Raw genomic sequence first — 24,587 nt, forward strand, 5'->3', positions numbered from 1 at the left:
TGTATTTCAACTATTCACTATTTTATTACAGAAGTGTAGCTATTGCCATTCTCTTTGCAATTATGTATACATTTTTTATATTCAATAAACACTGATTTTTTTTTTTCCAATGTAAAAAATGAAGAAAAAAATAATAATAATGAACGTACTACAGGCCATAGCTGCCATCTGATCAAACGTGACTAAAATTAAACAAAAAGCAGCATTGAGGTGCATTAACCTGAATATACATGTTTATATGTTCAAAGATGGCATGGGGTAGCGGGTAATAGACCAACATCCACTTTTTTGTTTTCTAATGTAAAAAGCAATTTGTCAATCTAATAGTACAAATGTAACTTTAATAGAATGATGTCATTGACATGTGTGAAGCTTCGAAACCTCGAAAAAAATTTATATCTATAGGCGGTTTTATTCAAAAAGTCATATTCAGTGAAATATGGCGTCAGATATCTTTCATACAAGTTCCATAAGTATACATTTATTGAAGATGTTTATTTAAATAAGTCTCAAGAAAATTGTGAGTATAATTTGAATCACCATGTAGTATTAAGAAATCATGCTGTCATGGATTTTTTTTTCTTGCGCTAATTCATTGAGATATATACGGGTATAATATTAGTGTATAATAACCCTTCACAAATAACAAATCTGTCATTTGTTGTAACTGTGCTAGTATATAGCCACCAGTCAGTACCCAAGTGAAAATAAAAGTGAATGGTCATATGAGTTTGGAACAACATGAGAGTTAGTAAATGATGACAGAAGTTTCATTTGATCCCTTTTAAGGAATTTTTCACCGACCAAATACAAAGTGAATAGGTTCATATATGTGCTCATATCAACATGTAGAGTTTGAAGGATTTTATTTCCATAGTAATACACTGTATTATTTACTTAGTTACTCAGTATGACACCAAGGGAGAGAAAACAAATGCGGTGAAAATGGGTGAAAATAACGAAGCGCTCCACAAACAATCCAAGAAGAATTTCAATGGTCAAAGAGGTTGGGAATTATCCACCCACGTGCTCCAGACTGACTAAATAAACCACAACTGTCCAGAGGGAGGCCATTTCCCCTCAAGAGTCTTTCGCTGTGGGAATACGGCATGCTGACCCCATCCCCTTCAAAAGCAACAAAAAACACCAAAAGGAGCATCTAACGTAACTACACCAGTAAGTTTGTAGCTTTACACACTGCCATCCTCTGTCCATAAAGTGCACTCTTTGTCCTGGGGAATGACTGAGAAGGAAATTAGGGAAAAGTCTGAAAGTTCAGAGCGTTTTTTAACGGCCGCAGCACACTGTTTTTGTTTAGCAGTCATCAGTAGACGTAGCCCTCACTGTATGGGTGCGGGTTGCAGTAAGCGCCCTCTTGAACATACGCCATGTTCTCATCGAAGTGTGACAGCGGCACAGTGTCCTCCTCGTTGATTTGTCGCTCCAGGTCGGTCTTCAGCACTGGACGTTGATTGTCAGGGAAGGCCATTGAGAACAAGGCCTCAGGGTCACAGACAAACTTGTACACATATCTTTCACCTGCCACCTTAAGAGCCAAGAAACCACAATATTACTATATATTTCAACAGTGCTGGGAAAATTTATAAAATACAGAGAACTTTTAGAAATGCTGATGAAAAAAAACTAAATTAAAATTAAACGTTTTTATTTTTATTTTATTTTATTAACCACAGACCTGCTTTACATAATTTAGCAGTGTAGTTGTACATCGAAACATTCTGTAAGGGGCTGTTCACACCAAACGTGTATTTGCATCCATCTGCACTGCTTTTTTAATTATTTTCTATACAAACATGTGCTAGATGGACGTCTTTGACTGTTGTACTGCATCTCTGTGTTTTGTTAATTTTTAAATACAATGCAAGCGAATGGTGGCCAAAATTTTGAAGTCCAAAAAGCACATAAAGACAGCATAGAAGTAATCCATATGACTCCAGTGCTTAAATCCATGTCTTCTGAAGTGATATAATAAGTGTGGGTAAGAAACAGATTATTTAAGTCCTTTTTTACTATAAACTTTCGTCCCTGCCCAGTAGGTGGTGATATGCACAAAGAATAAAAATTAAGAAAAGTCAAGTATTAGGACAAATGTCTTCTAATTTTCGAGTGGTGGTAACTTTGCTTTCATACCTTTTGCATGATGCCTTTTTCATAGTAGTAGCGCAACGATCTGCTGAGTTTGTCGTAGTTCATGGCCGGCCGATTCTTTTGAATTCCCCAACGTCGTGCCACCTTTTGAAGCAAAGGAAACAAGTTGTTACAGAATGAAGTACTTTATTAATCTAAAACACAGACAAAGAACTTTCCCTCAAATTCAGACATTCAATTCTTAACAAATGGACAAAAATGGGACATGACGCCTAATCAAGAATAAACTAGCCCACACAGGGGGCCCTTCTCAAAAACAAAGCATTGAAAAGGCTGCATCTTAACCTTGTTGTGGGTGTAAATCAGGTCTGCAGCCTCAGATTGGACACAGCCGTGTTTTTACACCTCCAGTTTGAGATGTGTTCATTAGGAACAGCAGATCGTGGCAGATGTTCCTGCACCTGTCCGTATGACCACCCACCTGTGTCCCCCCCCTTTCAAATCTCTCTCCCGCCACTCTCTCAGAGCCCAGTGCCATGGGCCTTTTTCACTCTACTGCAGCTCATTCACGCCCTGCACTCGCCCAGTCAATCCCAACAGCCCCCAATCACCTGATGGCATGAATAACTACCCTGTTCCCTACAGCTGCCTGGTGGACCAATGCCAATATGCTCACACTCACACATAGACCCATACCCACACGCACACACACAAAGTTTGTCACACATCACACAAACACACCTCTGTCCGCCCTTTCCAAACACTTTGGGTAGGTTGTCATCATAGCTATGACTTTTGGAGAGTTGACATTTTGAAATATTTTGAGTCCTGTTTGGGTGGACATGAAAGACTATTTTGTACATACAATGTAGGTTCTTTCTAGGAATCAAAACTTGCCTTTCAACTTAAATTAGAAGTACTTTGATCTTATATTTAAATATTTTGAATATTTTATTTACCATAGAGACTATATTTAAAGGGCTAGTTCACCCAAAAGTGAAAATTTGGTCATCATATGGCTTAAGTTCTTACAAGGAACACAAAATGAGATTTTTGGCAGAATGTTCGCCTCAGTCACCATTCACTTTTATTGTATGGAAAAAAAGATGCAATGAAAGGGAATGGTGACTGAGGCTAACAATCTGCCGAAAATCTCATTTTCATGTAAATATAATCACATTACTTATTATTTTACTTTTAAATCACTCTTCCTAGAAAAGTTTTTGATTTTCCGCACAAATTCAAAATGTCTGTATTTCCTCGTCATTCGTTGTCGCACACCCATCAGCTGTCACATAAATGCTAACAGACATACATATGAATAATATTTTAAATCTATTATACGGTAAATATTACTTTAGCACAAGTAATGTACTTAAAAGAAAGTCAGTATCTGTAATCTGATTACAAGAATTTAAAATGTAATGTTACATTACTTTTTTGACTAAAAAGTAATTAACTTACAGTAACTAATTACTTGCAATCGGATACACCTGACACTGATAGCGACATAAACTCACAATTGCAAGAAAGTTAGAATTGTGCTTTTACTTTATATCTTGCAATTGCAACTTATCTTTATAGAAATAAAGTCAGAATTAACTTTATTATTTTTTAATTCTGTGGTGGGATTAAGGCACCATATAAAACAGCTAGTTCCGACTCTTAAATTCTGATTGAATGAGCTCCATTCAAAGCCACTGTAAAATGCTGATAAATGCACACCTGTGACTGCACATGACTGACTGTATATTAATCAAGTTAGGGTTAGGGTGGCAACAATAAATTCACCACATACAGATAATATCTTGGATGAAAATTGTTCAATTGAAATGATATGCAGTGTTGGGTAAATTACTGAAAAATAGTAATTTGCTAATTACAAATTATTTCTCAAACTGTAATCAGATTACTTTACTAACTACTTCATTGAAAAACTAATCACATTACAAATTGCTTTAATTTTAAGTTACTTTCTAAAACACTTTTCCACTCAACAAATTCAAAATAATGTCTATATTTCTTTCTTGTTCATTGTTACACACAAGTCATACACACAGCACCTCACCTTTCTCCTTCACAGTGACTCATTACGGGGCCATAATTAATGTATTCTACATAAATAATATATTAGAAAGAAGCATAACCCTATAATGTACTTGAAAATATTTAATTTAAAAGTCAGTAACTGTAATCTGATTACAAGAATTTAAAATGTAATGCATTACACTACCTTTTTTTTTTACTATTAAATAATTAGATTACAGTAACTAATTACTTTGTAATTAGATTGCACGTAACACTGATAATAGGCTAGTACCTCTTCAGGCTCAATGAGTTTAAACTCCATGCCCCGGCCAGTCCATGCAATGAAATGAGAGTTTGAAGGGTCATCCAGGAGAGCGACCAAAAACTGCCAGAGCTGCAGCGAGCCTCGTCTCTGATAGGTCGGGCCTTCACGGTACAGCCCCGCCTCCTGCTTTATGTCGCCTGTGGGTGGAAAGTAAAAAAAAAAAATGGTTAACTCGCATAGCCAAATCCCGTAATGCCCACGGGCAAGACAGCAGCATTGTGAAGCTATACAAGAAAATCATCAGGCCTTCACAATGGTTAAAGCAATAGTACATTTACAAATGGCTATATCTGAGATTACATTGTTCTTTGTATAAAAGATGTCTGGTTGCTCATATACAGTACAAGACCACAGATGACATTAAAAAGTCTTAAATGAAAGAGTTACTCAAAAAAAAAAAAAAAAATATTACTCAGGACAAAAGTGTAAAAAAACACACCCTCCACTTTCTCTGGGACCACACATGTGTCGTCATAGAAGTGCCTTGCAACTTTGTCGAACATACAGCCTATGGAAATGTGACATTGGCACATACATAAATATACAGAATTGTTCATATAAAAAAAAATATAAAAAAAATAAAGAAGCAATATTAGATGTTGTAAATACATGATTCTGTGTAGACAGTTACCCTCTGTTCTGTTAGTGTGGGCCAGATATCCCTCTTGTCTCAGATATACAGAGTGACAGCTAGGCACTTCTGAAAATAAAAATTAAACAAAACAAGCAAGCATTTTAGATTTTGGTTGTTATGCATTAGTTTGTCTAAAAAATTTTTATTTATTTTTTATTTTTATTATTCGATTACAAGTAATATTATTAATGAACTGTTGTTTTATAAATTTATATAAATTAATTTATTTGGTATAATTATACAATAAGGTTGTATTCATTAACATTAGTTACAATAATGAACAATAATTTTACACCATTATTTATCATTAAATATTATCATTTCTTTCAATGTAAAAAAATTATTAGGACAAGTTAACATTAGTTAATGTAATATGAACTAACATGAACAAAGAATGAACAATAGTATTTTGACAAATTAACAATAACCAAGTCTAAAGATTAATATTAACAAATGTCAACATATGTTATATTCAATAGAGTAGACCAAAATGTTATGGCCAAAAGATTTGTGACGATTAACCGGACTTGATGCTGTCTGCTCCATGTCACTCATGTTGTTTGTTGGAGCTGTGATTCAATCAAAGCAAAGCAAGACAGCTTAAGTGAATGCTCCATAAAACATCTAACCCTGTTTATTTGGACCTATAAAGATCTCTCAGGGTTTCATTCAAGTAATGGGCCTGTCAAGGAAATTACAGCTGATTAAATTAGCCACTGACTGCCCAGTCCTTACACAGCTCACAACAAACAAGCTCCTTTATGAGGCATAATAAATTCTTGTAAATGGCTGGGAGGGGATGCAAAACATATCAATGCTCTCCTCCCTTGATGTAAAGAAGGAACGCAGACAAATAACTCGTGTTAGTCACATCAGTTTATAATGTGAAAGTTGTACAGTACCTACAAAATGTAGTAATTTTAAGGTGTTTTATTCTATAATCACAATGTTTCAAAATAAATGAATTACTGTAATTTTATTGCATTACAAAATGAATTTTACACTTCAGAAAATGTACTTGGCAAGCAAAAAGTCTATAGTGCATTCTGTATAAATGTAATAAATCAGAATTCTTTGTGTTGACATCAAATAAATAACAGAAAAGGCCATATTACACTCAGGTTCTGTTTTCCATTTTCACATAATGAACAGGAAACAGCTGAGAGGCAGAACTGCGTCTCTCCTGACAGGCTGCTGCAGTCCACCCCCATTTTTTATGAATGAAAAGCAAAAGCCTCTTCATTCATGCCAGAGCTGGGCCGACAGCCTGGGGACCCTGGGGGAGAGATTAGGGGCCCCTTTTCCAGACAGGCCCTCAGGAAATGAGATCAGACCCAAATTTTCTAATAATAACACTAATTCTATCAATCTCCCCATCCCTAATAAAGTTGCTATTTGCCTATATGTGTAGTACCGAGAAAGAAAAAAAAAAAGAAGGAAGAAAAAAAAAAAACATTTTCCGGAGGATTGTTTGACTGAGTCATGTTAGGTCAGTGGCTGGGAGTAGATACAGTATCTGATATTAAATACAAACATAACATGTTTTAACCACTAAAACAATTATTTCTCTTCTAACCTACACTAAACATGATTTTTGTATCTGAATATGGATGTTTGACTAAATTTTTCTGTTTTTGTTACTCAACATCTACACTGTAAAATGTGAAAACATGCAGTTGTTACCCTAAAGAGCTAAAGATCTGACCTTTAAAGAATTACTTTGGTAAGTGTAACCTAATGTATTAAGGTTAAATCAGTTATATTAAATAAGTAATATTTCTGACTTAAACATAATTTTCATTGTTTCAAGAAGAGGCCATTTTTACTGTGTAGAATTCCCATAACAATTTACAGACTATGCAATATGAAGCTGCATATGTTTTAGCAGACAGGCAACGCATAGAAATGACACTCACCCGAGTCATATGTGAAGTCACGGGGCTCCTGTTTGATCATCATGGAGTGCGGGTACGTCTGGGGGAGAGGGGCCCCCACCATGGCCGGATGCTCAAAGAGGGGGTCTGCGAATTCCTGCTTGAACCCCTGAGGAGGGAAGGGGATGCTGGGTTCTGACATCTGTCTGTGATACATGGGCCGTCCGTCCCGCGACATTGAAGGAGGAGAGGGGAACGAATGACATGGCTCCGACAACTGCCGCCGAAATCTGAAGCAAATAACGCTGAATAAGTCTTATACATGAAATCTATTTGTGGTATTCCAAAATGAGCTATCATAATCATCACTAATGATCGACCAATATGTTTTTTTAATGGCCAATGTAAAAATCTAGAGTGGGTGGCCAAAATAATTCTGATATTTTATAAATACATTCTTTTTTAATGATAGCAAATAAGACTGCTAAAATTAAGACTTCATTTCACACAATATTTCACAAAAAAGAAGTGAACACATTGAATGTTTATAATGCATTGATGTCTAATGTTTAAAAGGCTGTACTTGGAACTCACACAAGCCAACCGATAAGCACAGTAATGGGACGATAATGTCAAAATGTCCAAATATCAGACGATTCATCGGGCTGGACAATATATCCTCATTTAACTAATTATTACTTTGTCACATGTTTTAGGGGTCGTTCAGACTGAACACATTCTTGCGCTAAAAAAAAAAAAAAGCTAAAGGCAGCAACAACTAAAACAGAACTCATGTGTCAAGAGACACGTTTTTAAAAGTTGAAGTTCTTTTTAACTTGAAACGGCATCTAGAAACCGTGATGCTCCTGCACAAGATGCTGAAAAATCAGCAAAGCGCAGCATGGCGCAATGGTCAAAGATGTCCGTCTAGTGCATGTTTACATACTGAAAACAGACAAATTCCTTGAAATATAACTATTTAACATTCAACATCTAAAACCTTTTTCTAGACTTTTTGTATTCCAAATCCATTGCATGCAACATATTTTTGGTATGTGCGCATTAACTCCCAGTACCTGTGGTCAATGGGGTAAGCACTGTCAGGGAGGGGCTGGGGTGGTGCGAGGTGAGGGTATGTTCTGTCTGGTTTAGGGGTGGGGGCGGCGGTGGGAGACACATGCTGGCCAGGTGACACAGGCGTGCTGCAGGGGGTAGACACTGGGCTGGAGACCTTCATTCCCGTGGGATGCTTCTGCTCATAGGCACTGCAGTCACCAGGGAACAAGAGCAGTTAAAGTTAGTTTATCCTTGGGGGCTTTAAAATTTACATTTATTACTATGGGATTGTGCTAGACTTAATTGCAATAAAAAAACATAAATGAACTGCCTTTTTCTATGACATTTCATACATAATTAACTGGTACTTCAAGAACATGGCTGGAAATTGAGAATTCATGTCTCTTGGATTTTGTGTGTTTCAAGGAAAATACAATACCAGTCAAAAGTTTTGACACATCTTTATTATTACCATTTTCCACAATTTAGAATAATAGTTAAGTCATCAAAACTACTGAATAATACAAATGAAAGTATGGGGATTATTTAGAGAAAAAAATTATATTTATAATATACACCGATCAGCTACAACATTAAAACCACCTGCCTAATATCATGTTGGTCCACTCATGCCACCAAAACAGCTCTGACCCATCGAGGTATGGACTCCACAAGACCTCTGAAGGTGTCCTGTGGTATCTGGCACCAAGACATTAGCAGTTGATCCTTTAAGTCCTGTAAGTTCTGAGGTGGGGCCTCCATTGATCTGACTTGTTGGTCCAGCACATCACATCGGATTGAGATCTGGGGAATTTGGAGGCCAAGTCAACACCTTGAACTCTTTGTCATTTTCCTCAAAACATTCCTGAACAATTTTTGCAGTGTGGCAGGGCACATTATCCTGTTGAAAGAGGCCACTGCCATCAAGGAATACCGTTGCCATAAAGGGGTGTACGTGGTCTGCAACAATCTTTAGGTAGGTGGTACGTGTCCAAGTAACATCCACATGAATGTCAGGACCCAAGGTTTCCCAGCAGAACATTGCCCAGAGCATCACACTGCCTCTGCCGGCCTGCCTTCTTCCCATTCTTCCCATCCTGCTGCCATCTCTAAAAGAAGATTAGACCACGATCTAAAAGAAAACGTGATTCATCAGACCAGGCCACTTTCTTCCATTGCTCCATGGTCCAGTTCTGATGCTCACGTGCCCATTGTAGGCACTTTCAGCGATGGACAGGGGTCAGCATGGGCACTCTAACCGGTCTGTGGCTACGCAGCCCCATACGCAGCAAGCTGCGATGCACTGAGTGTTCTGACACCTTTCTATCATGGCCAGCATTAAGTTTTTCAGCAATTTGTGCTACAGAAGCTCTTCTGTGAGATCGGACCAGACGGGCTAGCCTTCACTACCCACTTGCATCAGTGAGCCTTGGGCACCCAAGACCCTGTCACCAGTTCACCGGTTGTCCTTCCTTGGACCACTTTTGGTAGGTACTAACCACTGCATACCGGGAACACCCCACAAGACCTGCCGTTTAGGAGATGCTCTGACCCATCTGTCTAGCCATCACAATTTGGCCCTTGTCAAATTCGTTCAGATCCTTACGCTTGCCCATTTTTCCTGCTTCCAACACATGAAATTCAAGAACTGACTGTTCACTTGCTGCTTAATATATCCCACCCCTTGACAGGTGCTATTGTAACAATATAAATCAATGTTATTCACTTCACACTTCAACTGATCAGTTTTAATGTTGTGGCTGATCAGTGTATATATGTAAATAGGGCTATCTGCCAATAGTCTATTGGAAACAGAAATGTATGACAAACTACATTGTGAGTGTCGCGTCAGTGGTCTGGGGTGCAACGATGGTTAAACTGTGCCTTTTCAAACCCGGGTTCGATTCCTCGTTTGTCTCACTCTTTTCCCCATTCTGTTTCCTGTCTCCTCTCTTAATATTTTCTTTAATATTAATAATAATACATAAAAATGAATATGAAGGTAGTTTTACTATAGTAATATTGTGGTAACCATGTTTATTGGTGGAAATCATAGATTTGATGCAATTAACAATGGTGTTTCTACAGAAATATGGTGTTGTTTATATAGTCACCATGTTTAATTTTGTGGTTACTATATTGTACTATGAAATACCACTGTGATACTATGGTTACTGTAGTAAAATCATGGTATAGTTAGTAGTAGTTTAGGGGTAGGGGTTGTTGTATTGTGTCTGTGAGACTCTAAATAAACACAATAAACATGCTGCAGTTATGGCCTTATACTGGTAGTGTTTAATTAGGGGTGCAAATAGTATCTGCCATTATTTGCACTGGGGTGCAAACAGCATCTTCCATGATTTGCACCAGGGTTGGGGTGCAAATAATATTTGTCAGTAACCATCATTTGTACTGGGGTCTGGGGTGTAAATAGCATCTACCTTTATTTATACCAGGGTGCAAGTAGCACCTGCCATATTTATAAAAACATATGTCGTGTATCATATATAATTTTGGTAACACTTTACAATAAGGTTCCATTTGTTAACATTAGTTAAGGACATTAGTTAACATGACTTAATAATGAACAATGTTTTACTGCATTTATTAATCAATGTTAATTTCAACGTGTACTAATACATTTTTAAAATCAAAGTTGTATATGTTAACATTAGTTAATGCACAAGGAACAAACATGGACTAACAATGAACAATTGTTTTTTTTATTAACTAAAATTAACAAAGATTAATAAATGCTGTAAACAATGTATTGTTAATGATACCTAATGTATTAATTAATGTTAAAGAATGGAACCTTATTGTAAAGTGTTACCATAATTTTTTCCACCTGATATGCATCAGTTGTTGATTAGTTTGATAATCCAACAATAAGAAAACCTATCTATACCACAATTATACCCCACATTTATCCCCATTTAACTCCCTCCCACCTCAACATCTCACAATCGACAAGGTAAAGAAGAGCCACCATCTGATATCTTGTCAGATCTAAACCTTAACGCAATTACACTCTATTCAAAAACACTAAAAGACAAGGAACAGACTTCTATGGCACCTCTGAAGAGAACATCATTATCACAGAGGTTGTTGGTTCAGTTCGAGTGCCATCTGCAACATGAGGGCAGGTTGGCTCCGCCAGTGAAATAAAACATCCAAGTGAAATGTCATAAATTTAAAATCAAATCAATAGAAAGATGACTGTAACCAGGCAACCGTGTTTGCCATAGACGCTTGTCCAAGTGGAAAAGCCATTTATTGCACTAAATGCACCGTACCATAATTTCTTTCTTTTCTTTCTTTTTTTTTTCTCCCCCATTTCCAATTTCAGGTGTATCTCATTCAAGTCATTTCGAACAGCACCTGCAGTACAGTTGCCTCTGAGTTAATAACTAAAGGAAAACTGTTATTATTTAAAAAAAAAAAAAATTTCTATCCATAAATACAGCTGATATTCAAGGCTATTCTTGGCTCTAACTGAAAAATCTGCTTTAGGGTTGTTGAACTCCTGTTCATCTGACCCCTTTTTGCTTTTATTTTTATTCTTTTGCCATGTATAAAAGGTGAAATACACACCCACAAAAGAACACTTCTGAACAGTGCCTTTATTTAAGTGAAATCCGCACTCAGAAAAATTCGCATTTGTCTGCAATTTGGAAAAATTGATTGGATAAAAATAGTCTGTTAAACTGTATCATATGATTTGCAAATGTATGTAGACATATTCGGTCCATTTATCACCTAACTCTCACACCAGCTGCTGAGCCCAAATTTGCAAACCAAAATATGTGATATTAGTCTCTCTGACAGCTAAAAAGATTAAGTTCAGTGTAGCTTTTCACTGCTTTACAAACAGGTATGATTTCTTGCAATTTTAGCTTCTTTCTGTATGAGAACGCAAACACATACACACATTCAATATCAATACAGCCTACAGTTAGGCTTATATTTTACTTGTTATACTAATATATTACTTGTTGGTATAATTGTTTGTCCGGATTATTAATATAAATAAATGTCACTATTTATTGAACATTGGTATCTTTTATCATATTGCTGTTCATAGGCCTGTCATAACACCCCTAAACCATGAGAAGAGAAAAAAAAAAAATAATCACAGTAACGCATGGTCTCTTGTGCCCTGTTGCTTTAATTAAATGGATTTTGTAGGTAGTATAGGAAGAACAGTAAGTGTCTTTGTGAATGTGTGTGTATATATGGGTTTCTGCGTTACACTGCAGTGTACCTGATGTTATACAGGCACTTCTCTCCATAGTGGAGTCTGAAGGGCCTCTCCTGACTGCAGGCTGAGCCCAGATCAGTACACGGGCTGTGGGGCTCTCGTTTTATCCTCAACTGGAGCCCGTGGAACGCCACTGAGAATGAGAGAGAGAGAAACAGAGACGGAGATCAACATTCAAAATGCAAACGTTTGGTTGTTTTAAAAGTACAGTACTTAAAACGTCTTAATGTCTTACAGTGTTAACTGATACCTCACAGACTTATACGATCATTGATCGCTTGACTCTCTTTCTAAACCTCCAAACATTCTACACAGCACTCTTACAGTAGGAACAATTGCTGATTAAATTTGGTCATATTGAGAAGAGATCAAGGCTAACCGGGTTAGTTTTGGAGAAACAATTATTAGTCTGTCTGTAAAGCACCGTGAATGAATGCCACACTACTAATCTGGAACGCATTATTACTCCTATCTTTTGGCCTAATTAAAGCTGTCAAATTCACTTCCATTCAGTAACAAATTCTTCTCAACTGTTGACATTATTCCTGGTGCTTTTTTTTTTTTTCACAGCATCTTCCTATATCTTGGCATTCTGTTACTTGGTGGGGGGGTGGGGGTACCTATCAGTCTGAGATATAACCAGATTTTCAATTGTTTATACATCTAATGGCATGGTGAATCAAAACAAAATGATACTAATGTTTTAATACTGCATGCAAAAAATTGATCTTAGTGTATAATGTAGTCAACTAACATTCAATGTATATGTCTTTCTTAGGAAAATAATAATGTCTACAGTACAAATTTCTGATATATTTGGCAGTTTTTCAACATAGTAAATGGCCTTAAATATGTTGTTCATGATAGTAGATTCTAAAAGTAGCACTACAAATTAATAATTTATACATGCAAAGAGTTCTTGACGGACTAGATTGAGACCATGCAGACAGAAGAAATAAATGTCATAATTAATTTTACGCAAAGGGATAAGAGTAAACGAATCAATACAAAATCCGTTAGCAGCCTCTTCTTATTTCGCAGGATGCCATACACGCAGAATGTCATTCGAGGATTGCAACAATTACACATGCATTGATTAGTGTTAACGGACAATTATTTTGAAGAACTCGTTTATGACATTTACTGCCATTATTTGTATCCTTGCAATTTATGACATGCGTTTGAAACCTCAAAAGCACGCCAAACGTCATTTTAAGTGGGTGACTCCTCCAAAAAAGAAAACACAATAATAAGAGCAGTAAACATATCACTCCTTAAAAAAAAGCTCTAATTAAAACAAGAGGATGCCTTGAGTATAGCTAAATATTCACAATTTCCCATTTCTTAAGCAAAAAAGTCACAAATTATTTTCGTTATTGTGATGCAAAACTGGAAATCAACCATTCACATACTTCAAAAGTACAGAACTACGCCCCCCCCCTTGTTCCAAAGCCTCAGTCACCATTCACATTCATTGTATGGAAAAAAAGAGCAACGTCAACATTCTTCTAAATTTCTCTTGTGTTTCACAGAACAAAGTCATAATTGTTTGGATGACGATAGAGTTTTTATTTTTGGGTAAACTATCTCTTTAAAGCCGCACTCTGATAGCTTTAATTTTCTACTATTTAATACTATTATTTCATTTTCTATTTAATAACTACTTGAACTTAAAGTGTCTGATTTAAAGCAACATTTAGTACAAAAAACAACATTGCTTCTCCACAAACCCCCATTTATAATGCTATAAAACCCCATGTGTCACGTAAAAAGGGCTTTTTTTTTAGAAACAAGTGTTTCTAAGTGCCATGGTATGTCTTTCTTTCCTTCTGTAATGGTCGTGCATTTCCTCACCCTCGTGTCTCTCACTTTCACCTCTTCGCTGACTGTTACTCACTGATAATAGATTCAGTCACACCTTCTTTTTATAAACCCTAGGCTTGAATTACGGTGGCCTTTACAAAAGGGCAAATAACTAGCAAGTAAAATAATCACTGTTTGATCACACTTCTTCTAGCCAGCAAACCACAGAGTGTTATAAATTATTGATCTTTTTACAGGTACAAAACCCATTCTCTTAGCGATTTCAAATGCATAACATTTAAATGCATATGATGTTATTTTTCAAAATACACTGATCAGAGGAGTTCAAAAGTTTGAGACCACACTGAAAGTATGGAATGCAAAAATAATAAAAAAAATAAAAAATTTAAAAAAAAGAAGCAAAATAGAAGCATTTTCACTAGTGGTCTCAGACTTTTGAACCCCATTGTATATTGCAAATGTGAAAAATCTCAAATGAACTTTTTTGTGTCAAATGCATCTACCATGCAGCAGTTTGAAAGGAGTATTTTTAATGGGGTTTGTTTTCCTCGTATATCCGTTTTCTCCATGCTTTTTTAGGAATGGGCCACATGAAACGGAAATGATCCACTGGCATTGTCAACTCACACCCATATGGGAGGGCCAGGATGCCCGTTCAGGAGCCCCACTGCCGTGCCCTCACTCTCCCTCCATCTGCCTCTCCCTTCTCTCCTCCCTTATCCCGCCGACTACGCCAACTAATACACTGAATTATTATTTTAACGTTTTGTTTAAATTTATGTACACTTCTGCCTTGAAGAATTATGGAGTAATCTTGATGAGTGTTAGGGGGCATTCACACTGGCAGTTTAGTTCGAAACAGAGCACGGTTCGCATGAAAAATTGGTAATGTGAAAGCTGTCATGCGGTCTGGGGAGCGCACCGTGGTACCGAACCCGAGACTACCTGTAGGAGGTGGTCTGAATTCGGTTGCATTGTAACTGTAGCGTGATTCGCATGAATGTGAAAGCAACCCGGACTCGGGTGCGCACTTGTTCAGGAAGTAAAGTAATCTGCGCATGCGTTTTAGCCGATGACGACATCATTAGTTTCGACTAATAAATATAGGGTATAATAGGAGATGACAGTGGCGATAACTTCACCTTGGACACGAGCGTGAGTAAGCGTGCAGTGTAAACAAAGATGCAAATGAATTCCTTGCAATCAGCTGTCTCCTCAAAAAACGCCGTTTGTGAGCAGCAGCAAGTCGCCTTCCCCTGGACATCTGATGAGTTACACCACGAAGTGCACGTATACGCAGTTGTCGCTCACTCTGCTGTGCATAATGGCACCAAAATAACAAAAAAACAAAAAGTATGATGAGTCGCGTTGTGTTCTCCATGCTTGTTTGTGATGACGTAAGATGAATGCAAATGGACCAGGGTTCGATAGAATCAAGTGAGTGTGAAACCAGACCAACGCTGCGGGGGGCACCGGGAACAATCGCACTCAGAATCGGACCACAGCAAAGGTGCACAGTGTGAAAGCCCCCTCACTTACTGAAATAGGTGCATTGAGAAAAATCTTTGGTTTTATTATTAATATATCAATATTTCAATTATAGTTAAATATTTTGTAATTCACATATAGAGAATATATCAGTTTTTAAATGATCATTTTCAAACACAATCTAAAAAGTTGATCTGCTACAATTTTGGACTACACGGCCATCGTAGATATATGGACACAATCAGGTCGCATAATAAACAGGTTAATTAAACACGATTAAAGTCTTTTGTGAATATTTCACACGATCACTTTACTGATGGACTACACTCACAATAAAGCTTACATTATGGAAGGAGTACAGGACAATACCCCATTATCCGCAAACAGTACTATATTTTATTTTGCTGATGAGCTTGACTTCTGTAGAAAGACAAAGCCCCCCTTTTTCTCTCCTACATCCTCTGTAGCAGAGTCTGTTTTGGCTCCTCTTTAAGACATAAGCTGGACTCGCTCCCCACTGTGCCTCATTCAGTCCATGCCACTTCCGACACTGGCACCAGCTCTGCCACGACCACTCTGCGCCAACTTTACTTCCTATGCCCATTTAAAGGCCTATTGCTTCTGGCTGCACTCATTGAGAAGGTACACAACCTAGAGAACACACGCCGCTTGCTCTCACTCCCTCTGTTTATTCACGGAAACAACAGCGGCGAACGACAACATGTATTAAATGTTAAAATTGAGAGGTTTTGAAATCATATAGCTCCGTTTGTAAAGGCATCATGCAAACGGGGGAAAAAAACTCAATTAACTTGAGACTGTTGTTTTAGTCAGAACCTTATACATTAGTGTAATGTTTTGAAAATTCTGTTAAAATAGATTGTTTTGTATATTAAAGAGCCATAAATGTTTCTCTAAAAAGACTTACACTTACAGTTTTCACTCTGAAAATCTGGAACAAACTGCTCATCATTGTCAGGTACTTGAGCTGTGGGGAAAAAGAGAGAAGAGAGACAAGGGTAAACAAATGTTTTCTTTCATAATTATTGTGTTACATTTCCAGTGGCTAACAAGTACAGCTAACGCAATCTGCACTGCAATAATCACTTAAACTAGCAATTTCCTATAATAATCCCCTATAATTGAAACACTAATGATTTGAAATTCTCAAACCAACCCATAAAGACATTTATTGGTTTAAAACAGAGAAAACATATCCGCTAATTATGTCCATAATTTAATTTTAACTTCATTTGCAGGGCAAAGCAGGCTCTTGCGTGTGAAACACATTGTCTCTCTGTCTGTCTTTCCCATTCTTTCTAACATCCACCTTCAGCATATGTTGGTAGTTTACATACAATAATTTTGGAAGGTCAGCTGACATGCTATACTCCATCTAAAAACATTTTTTTTTTTATAATTTTGATCATTATTTTATAAATGTTTGTAGTTTTCATGACCTCGTTAAATGAGAGACTACATAGAATATTTGTGCTTTTAAAAAAGTCACTTGTCACATCGCAGGACATAAACTAGTGAAAAAAGCTGATTAAAATTGTGAAAAACTCAAAGGACATGGTGATTTAAAATCTTGATGTTAATAAACAAAAGCATGCTTAAAATACTTTCAGAATTCAAAACAAACAATAAACACAAATCTAGACTTTGCGATAAATATTGAGAAAAATACCAGTCAACAAAAAAGATTTTCCTTTCACAAAGCAGCCTTTTGATCATGTGTGCTTTCCACAACTATGCTGTGTCTTCAGAAGGATAGCCACGCAGCGAGAAAACACCTATTGTTCACACTGTCTAATTGGGACACATCCCCACTGGTGAATGCACCTGTACCTGCCGCGTCGGCTGCCGTCCAAACAACACACGTTCCCTTACCTTTCCCTCTCTAAAAGCTAATGCTAAAATAATGAAACCATATTGAGCTCGATTAAGTGTGTTCATGTTTATATCACATGCGTTTACACTCTTGCAAGACTTCTGTTGTTTACTGCATCTTGAAAACGCACTGTGGCAGAACAGTGCAAGAGACCTCACTACACGGGGCTATTAGCACATTTATTCCTCTGCGCTAAAATTGGATTTTCATTTTCACAACAACAGTAACAAGACGCAATATGCACAAATCAACATTTGCTTTTTGTAAGGCAACAAGTTTTGCTTGGCTTGTTGGCTTTTGTGCGCTTTTTCCAGCAAAAATGTTGAAGTGTTTTGAAAGATTAAATGAGACAAACTGTGTCCTAAATTCTGTCTGGCCTAAATTCATACTTTCAGAAAGTTGACATTTCCTGGAATGTGACACGCTATAGTCCATTAAAAAAAAATTTTTTTTAACAGCATTTTGCGAATTCTTTTATCATTATTATTCATTACAGCTTTTATGACCACATATTAATTAAAAGACTACACCGATCAGCCACAACATTAAAACCACCTGCCTAATATTGTGTAGGCCCCCCTCGTGCCGCCAAAACAGCACCAAACCGCATCTCAGAATAACATTTGAAGATGATATTCTTCTCACCACAATTGTACAGAGTGGTTATCTGAGTTACCGTAGACTTTGTCAGTTCGAACCAGTCTGGCCATTCTCTGTTGACCTTTCTTATCAACAAGGCGTTTCCATCCGCAGAACTTCCGCTCACTGGATGTTTTTTGTTTTTGGCACCATTCTGAGTAAATTCTAGAGACTGCTGTACATGAAAATACCAGGAGATCAGCAGTTACAGAAATACTCAAACCAGCCCGTCTGGCACCAACAATCAACCATGTGATTATCTAATCAGCCCATCATGTGGCAGTAGTGCAGTGCATAAAATCATGCAGATACGGGTCAGGAGGTTACAGTTAATATTCACATAAACCATCAGAATGGGGAAAAAATTTGATCTCAGTGATTTGAAGCCTGGCATGATTGTTCATGCTAAACAGGCTGGTTTGCGTATTTCTGTAACTACTGATCTCCTGGGATTTTCACACACAACAATCTGTAGAATTTACTCCGAATGGTGTCAAAAACAAAAAACATCCAATGAGGGGCAGTTCTGTGGACGGAAATGCCTTGTTGATGAGAGAGGTCAACAGAGAATGGCCAGACTGGTTCGAACTGACAAAGTCTACGGTAACTCGGATAACAGCTCTGTACAATTGTGTTGAGAAGAATATCATCTCAGAATGCTATTCTGAGATGCAGGTTGGCGCTGTTTTTGGCGGCACGAGGGGGACCTACACAATATTAGGCAGGTGGTTTTAATGTTGTGGCTGATCAGTGTATAAGACTATATTTGTACTTTTTAAAAATTATTTGTTACACCATAGGACCATTTAAAATATAAAAGGAAATGATGACTAGTTACAGGGCGTAAGACTTTTACTCTTATATAGTACATGCATTTAAATTTTAACCTAAAATGTTGATTAAAAAACGTCAGTGGACATGCTATGCGTCAACTACCCCTGTCTAATTTTTCTGTGCACAGTTGTTAACGTTCATATCCAATGTAAATTTGAGAGTATTTAAAAAAAGAAAACCACTTCAAAATTTCAATAAGCTACATATTATTTAACTCAAAGCACACACAAACTGTAAACCATGTACTGACCTCAAACTCAGAAAGTTGTCTGGCAATCAGGACCAAATTGCATTTAAAATAATTTCCAGTTTTGGGGTGCATTTGTAAAGGCTAGTAATACATGAGCTGTGCACAGCTGTCAACTGAACAACATTAGCAAACCTTTCAACATATTACACAATACCAGATCAGAACTGTTAACAATAGAAATGAAAAGACAAAGTGCATGAGGAGCCTAAAAAGTAGCATAAAAATCAGATAAAAAGAGAAAAGGTGAGAGAAAGAGAGAGACTGAGGAGGAAGTGGTGAGCTGAAGTCAGTTTTCTCAGCAAGGTGAATGAGGCAACCTGTGAATGGGACAGCTGATCCCAGCACCAATCCTGAGGCTGGCTAAAGTGTTGGAGCATGTCCACCAGTTTTAGAAAAAAAGGAAGAGGGAAAAAGGGACAAACTGCTGTGCTTCAAATACAGAACAGGCCACGAACGGCGCAAACTTAACTACATAAAGAGTCACCTATAGACCCCAAACACCTCTTTGCCTAACAAAGGGAACGGGATATAGGGAGTCTTTTTTCTTAGTTTTCTAAAAAAAACAAAAAAAACAAATGGGAGATTCCCTATTGCAGGGGCACTGGGGTAAGTTGTCACAATGGAACTTGCCATTAAATAGCCTATTATAGGCTTTTTAGCTAAATTTAAACAGTAAAAGAATTATAAAACACAAAGCAATTTGATGGAACAGCAAAAAAGGTAGTAACAAAAAATATCAAACCATTTTTTTTGCCTAACAAATATGTTAATTAATGAATTGTATACATTTCTAACATTTAAAACATATATGACAACTTGCCCTGACTTGACAATTATGTAAAATATCCCTGTCCTGAGAACACATATAAACCTTTGGGTAAAAATCAATTTCCATTGTATAGTTGACCCTATGCCAGTGTGATTTTATTGTGTTTGCTTGTATACACAATAGCTACAGCAAAACAAAACAAAAATGATGATGATATTGTATTTTAGTGTGAAGAACAGAATTCACCAAAATGATTCTAACTTTTTTTTTTTAAATAGGTGTTTGAAACCAACATACAAAACCACTGCTAGAGACAACAAGCATTTGTGTAGTTAACCTTTTAGTTACTGAGATACAACCCGTCCTTGTGTGACAACATGCCCCGGTCTCCCCTGATAAATGACTGCCACCTGTCTCTGGCTGAAATGACATATGTATGTCAAATGATGACCCATCAGCTCTTCAGTCTACGCTGCCGGAAATTCTGTCCGTCGCTCATACGTCTTCCTCTTCTTTCCAATTACCTGAGCTAGTAAATCTCTAAAATGAAACCACCAGGTCTTCGTTTGGGTTCTAATGGACAGGAAGTCATATATTAAATCTATCTACGATTTATCTCTAATCTTTGGGCGCTGAGGCTGATGGATGTGAGACAGGTTGAATTGTACTCCTCACTGTAATATCTACTCCAGCGACTAGTTTTTTTCTCCACACACTTTTTTTCCCCTGCCGGATACAGTAAAATATTTAAGTCATGTCTTATTCTTTCAGAGGCCCTGGGGTGGATTTGGCATAATCAAACTTGCGACAAGGACAGTAAAGTCCAATATCTGTTCTAAAGCGTACTTGTAATTTTAAAATCCACAATAATACTGCAAGCATTTATAAGTATATTAAAGATCAAATTAAAGCGGTCTATTAAATATTGAGATTATCTTTTCCGATGCAGGTGCCAAGTTCTATTTTACTCTACTGAACAGATCTAGTTATTTCCTTAGATGTTTGGCTCTTTACAAGATGTACAATACACACAACAATGTCCTGTAATGCAGCTGTGTGAACATTTGAGAAGTTAAAAAATAAGATGCTTAAATTTGTTGAATTAGCTGCTAGATCATCATGTGTTATATGTCTCATGTCAAAATTTCAGTTACACAAAAACCAGATGGATTGTGATCACTATAAGAAAACAAGACACATTCATCTTCATTTCCTCTTTTGTCCAAAATGCAGGCAAACTCATCCCGCAAATTAAAATGCACCTACAATTGCACACATGCAAAACACTGGCTTCGGTTTTACAAACTACTTTGCATGATGTCCAACTACTTTTTTTTTCCTCTTTAAATTTGCAACCAAACTGCTTGCACAATAAATAGACAAATATGTCTAACCTGATAAGTTTGTGTTAAATGCGTTAAACTTTTGCACTGCTTACATTAATAAACGTCAATGATAAGCTTACTTGCACTGTACTACAAATGCAAAAATCACAATATTATATTCACCAAATATTTAGAAAATATTTAAAGTTAAAAGTTATTTAATTAAAAGACAGATTTACATTATTGTTACAGAATTAAGGAGGAACTGCTCAATTACAAATATCAGTTCAAACACAATAACTTTTATTTTCCACAATTGATACATTTTTAGTCCTCAATTTTCATTATTGTTTAGTCCCCAAAAACCCTCAAAATTGTTCACTTTTTGCAGCCTCAGAGACGAATTTAGAAAACCAATCACTACTTCTAAGTTATGTTTACAGAATTTAGCAATACTAAATATTACACTTTAGAGTAAAACTACAAGCACTAATTTACTAACTTCAAAGACAAAAAAAAAAAATCTGAAATCCTAACATCAAAACTGTCCATTGATAATTTTCATTTTAAAACACAGTTAGATATTTTGAAAATATATCACATTAAAAACACATTTCCGAACACATATAATACAAATCTATAACCAACCCAAGAGTGCCAGTAAACCATTTACTAACCTAAAGGTCGGTGCTGCAAGCAAGGAGGGAAGAAGACACTCGCGCTTAACTCCTGAAGCATCACGTTTGAGTTAGACCACAATCAGCATGTCTTGCCATGAGAAACCAAAAAATTGCCAAAACAAACAAAAAGTTAGAAAAAAATTGAGCTGCAAAAGTTGAGGCTCTAGAAGCAATCTACCGTCAATCAACTCTCTCTCAAAAGATGCCCATTTGTTTAACAAAAAAGAAAATACAACATCAAAGAAAAAACTATAGAACTCAAAACTCTATATGAAAAGTATCATGCTGGAAAGAAAAAGAATACGAGTGAGGGAGAGAACATGTGCGCGTTTGTGTGTGCAATAGAAAGAGAGAGAGAGAGGTGGCGGTGTTGGTGGCTCGTCTGCCGTAGCTCTTGCCAAAAGCGGAGGAGAGCAGAGCAGAGTGAGCAAGACAGCAAGTTCTTCTGGTAATCTGTGATGACACTCAGTGTAGAACCTCCTCGGTCTCCCCCTAGACTCCTGCTCTTCTCAAGCTCTAATGTATGCATGACACACCAAGTGTCTTTGCAACAGATGCATTAATTGGACTGCAGATTAGGTCTGTAACTTGAGGCATATTTGTTCCCCACCCCCAAATGTCCCCCTGTATCTCCCCCATGCACTCTGTCTTCTTCAGCTTTTAACAAAAGCGTGATCATCCACCGACAAATCTTCAGCAAGAATCAAGAAAACAGACGGGAGCTTACCTTCTGCGAGCCAGGTCTCCTGAAGTTGACTGAGATCTTGAAAAAGCTCTGAAACAAAGACAATATAGAGTTAAGATGGTGAAACAACAGGTACAAAGCTTTAATTATGAGCAGACAATCAAGGAAAGCTCAAGTTTTGACACTCAGACTGAAGAACGCATCTCAGGTTGAGCTTCTGAAGAAGTCCTCAGAAAACCGTGCTTCTTCAGTTGTGGTGATTGAGATGTTAAAGCCCCGAGTTGCAGGTGGCCACAAGCGATATTGCATTTTGTGAAATGTTAAGAAGGCGTGAAATGAACATTGTCTTTTTCACCCACACCTGAGCGCTTACCCTCGGTGTCCAACGCCAGGACCGAGTTAATGAATTTTCGTTTCCTGTCTTTCGCTGCTCTCGTGTTGGACGTTTCCCCCCGAGGATTCTAAACAGAAAGCAACAGATCAATTGTCTCAAATGAAGATGGTGTGTGTGCTATCTTTTGAAAGACGGCTCACACAACTTTTGCTTCGCACAATCGTGGTAATGTTTGACTGGTAACCTAAAACATTTTCTTCATCTGGTAACACCTAAATTAACTGCTTTTATTCAAGTCTAATCTAAACACACTGCATCATTAAAATCTCTCTTGTGGCATCTAAATTAACTAGTTTTATTCAAATGTTTTAATATGGATCAACCTGACATTTCAGTCATTTCTCAGGATCAGATCAGGTAGAATTAGCTCCTTAAGGAAACAATTGCACTTTTATTTTTACAGTGCAGTATTAATACAAAGAAACGAACATTTTCAGCCCGACTTTAGGCTACAAACTTATAAATTAACAGTTCAAAAAGAAAAAGAAATACTGTACATAGATACATCCATTTACAACAAGGGAGTGCACCACTTTACCTTCATCTGACTTACACGAGAATTTATGAAAGGCACTTGTTGGTCGTAAAGTCCATCCATTCTGCAGCGTTAGGATTCTCTTGAATTGATGTGCGTTGTCCGACCACCCTTTGAAGAAGGAGACTGACTTTAAGCGATTTATTGGATATGGAGAGGAACATGAATGAACTTGCTGCGCACTGGAGGCGCATTTAGTGGGTCCATTCATAAACATGCAGCCTATTGATTTTGACTGACGCTGGGCTACAGGGATGTCGCTAGGGCAAAATGATTTTAGTCTAGTGCCGTATGTTTTTGTTCGGATATTGTTATTTAGTAAGATAGTTATTTCATAAAGACGGACTGAACTGTGGAAATCTTTAAAAATAACGTTTAAAAACAGAACTAGCGATCCACGATTCGAAAATGATTCACTCTTTTGAGTCGTTTTTTTTTTCCTTCGCATTTCTAATACGGAAAGGCAAAGCAGTCTGAATCGGTTCGCGAATCACTCGGAATCGTTCGGTAGCCTCTCGCGCGGACTGACTCGTTTGGAGCGGTTTCTCACACCGCAAAACAGTGACGGGATAATTCAGAACATGAAAATACCCATATCTAAACCCTCAGCCCCTTATGTTTTCGAATTCTAGAATTCAAGTATTAAACTGAGCAGCTCCGTAGTAAGTAAATAAAGTTGCATGGAAAGTTTCCAAACCTAAATGTAATTATATTAAACGTAGTGTGAAGCGCTCCTCCTGGACTAGACTTTTCTAATTACGTTTAACCGTAACGCCAAAGGTGATGGAGAACTCAAAGCGTGTCCACTCACCGCATTCATTGATGGGTGTGTCGTCGGCACTCGCGTCTCTCCTCCGCCTGCAGCTTTTGCGAGCAAGTCAACACAAGCTGCTGGTCCGGGGGCCTCCCTTCAGAAGCAGCCGGCGCGCCGCTTCTCATTGGCTGTCACTGTGCTGCGCCGGATCAGATTTCCACCCGTCAAT

General features: G+C 37.3%; 1 protein-coding gene across 10 annotated transcripts; it reads right to left on the reverse strand.

Annotated features, from left to right (window-relative positions):
• LOC127422371 (ETS translocation variant 1-like) lies at positions 1-24,524 on the reverse strand. Of its 10 annotated transcripts, none has more exons than XM_051665842.1 (13): positions 24,416-24,524; positions 23,623-23,715; positions 23,049-23,136; positions 22,718-22,765; positions 16,534-16,587; positions 12,291-12,420; positions 8,047-8,235; positions 7,013-7,260; positions 5,094-5,162; positions 4,902-4,970; positions 4,430-4,599; positions 2,152-2,253; positions 1-1,546 (listed from the first exon to the last, which is right to left on the reverse strand). In XM_051665842.1, the coding sequence occupies exons 2-13, from the start codon at positions 23,665-23,667 to the stop codon at positions 1,325-1,327; spliced, it is 1,434 nt and encodes a 477-aa protein (XP_051521802.1). In that variant the 5' UTR covers positions 23,668-23,715; positions 24,416-24,524; the 3' UTR covers positions 1-1,324. The 10 variants fall into 10 exon arrangements, with proteins under 10 accessions (XP_051521802.1, XP_051521800.1, XP_051521799.1 ...); XM_051665840.1 differs by having other exon boundaries at positions 16,528-16,587; XM_051665839.1 differs by having other exon boundaries at positions 23,608-23,715.
• Positions 24,525-24,587: the final 63 nt, after the last annotated feature.

This window comes from Myxocyprinus asiaticus, chromosome 31, assembly GCF_019703515.2.
Source record: "Myxocyprinus asiaticus isolate MX2 ecotype Aquarium Trade chromosome 31, UBuf_Myxa_2, whole genome shotgun sequence".
NCBI classification, from domain to species: domain Eukaryota; kingdom Metazoa; phylum Chordata; class Actinopteri; order Cypriniformes; family Catostomidae; genus Myxocyprinus; species Myxocyprinus asiaticus.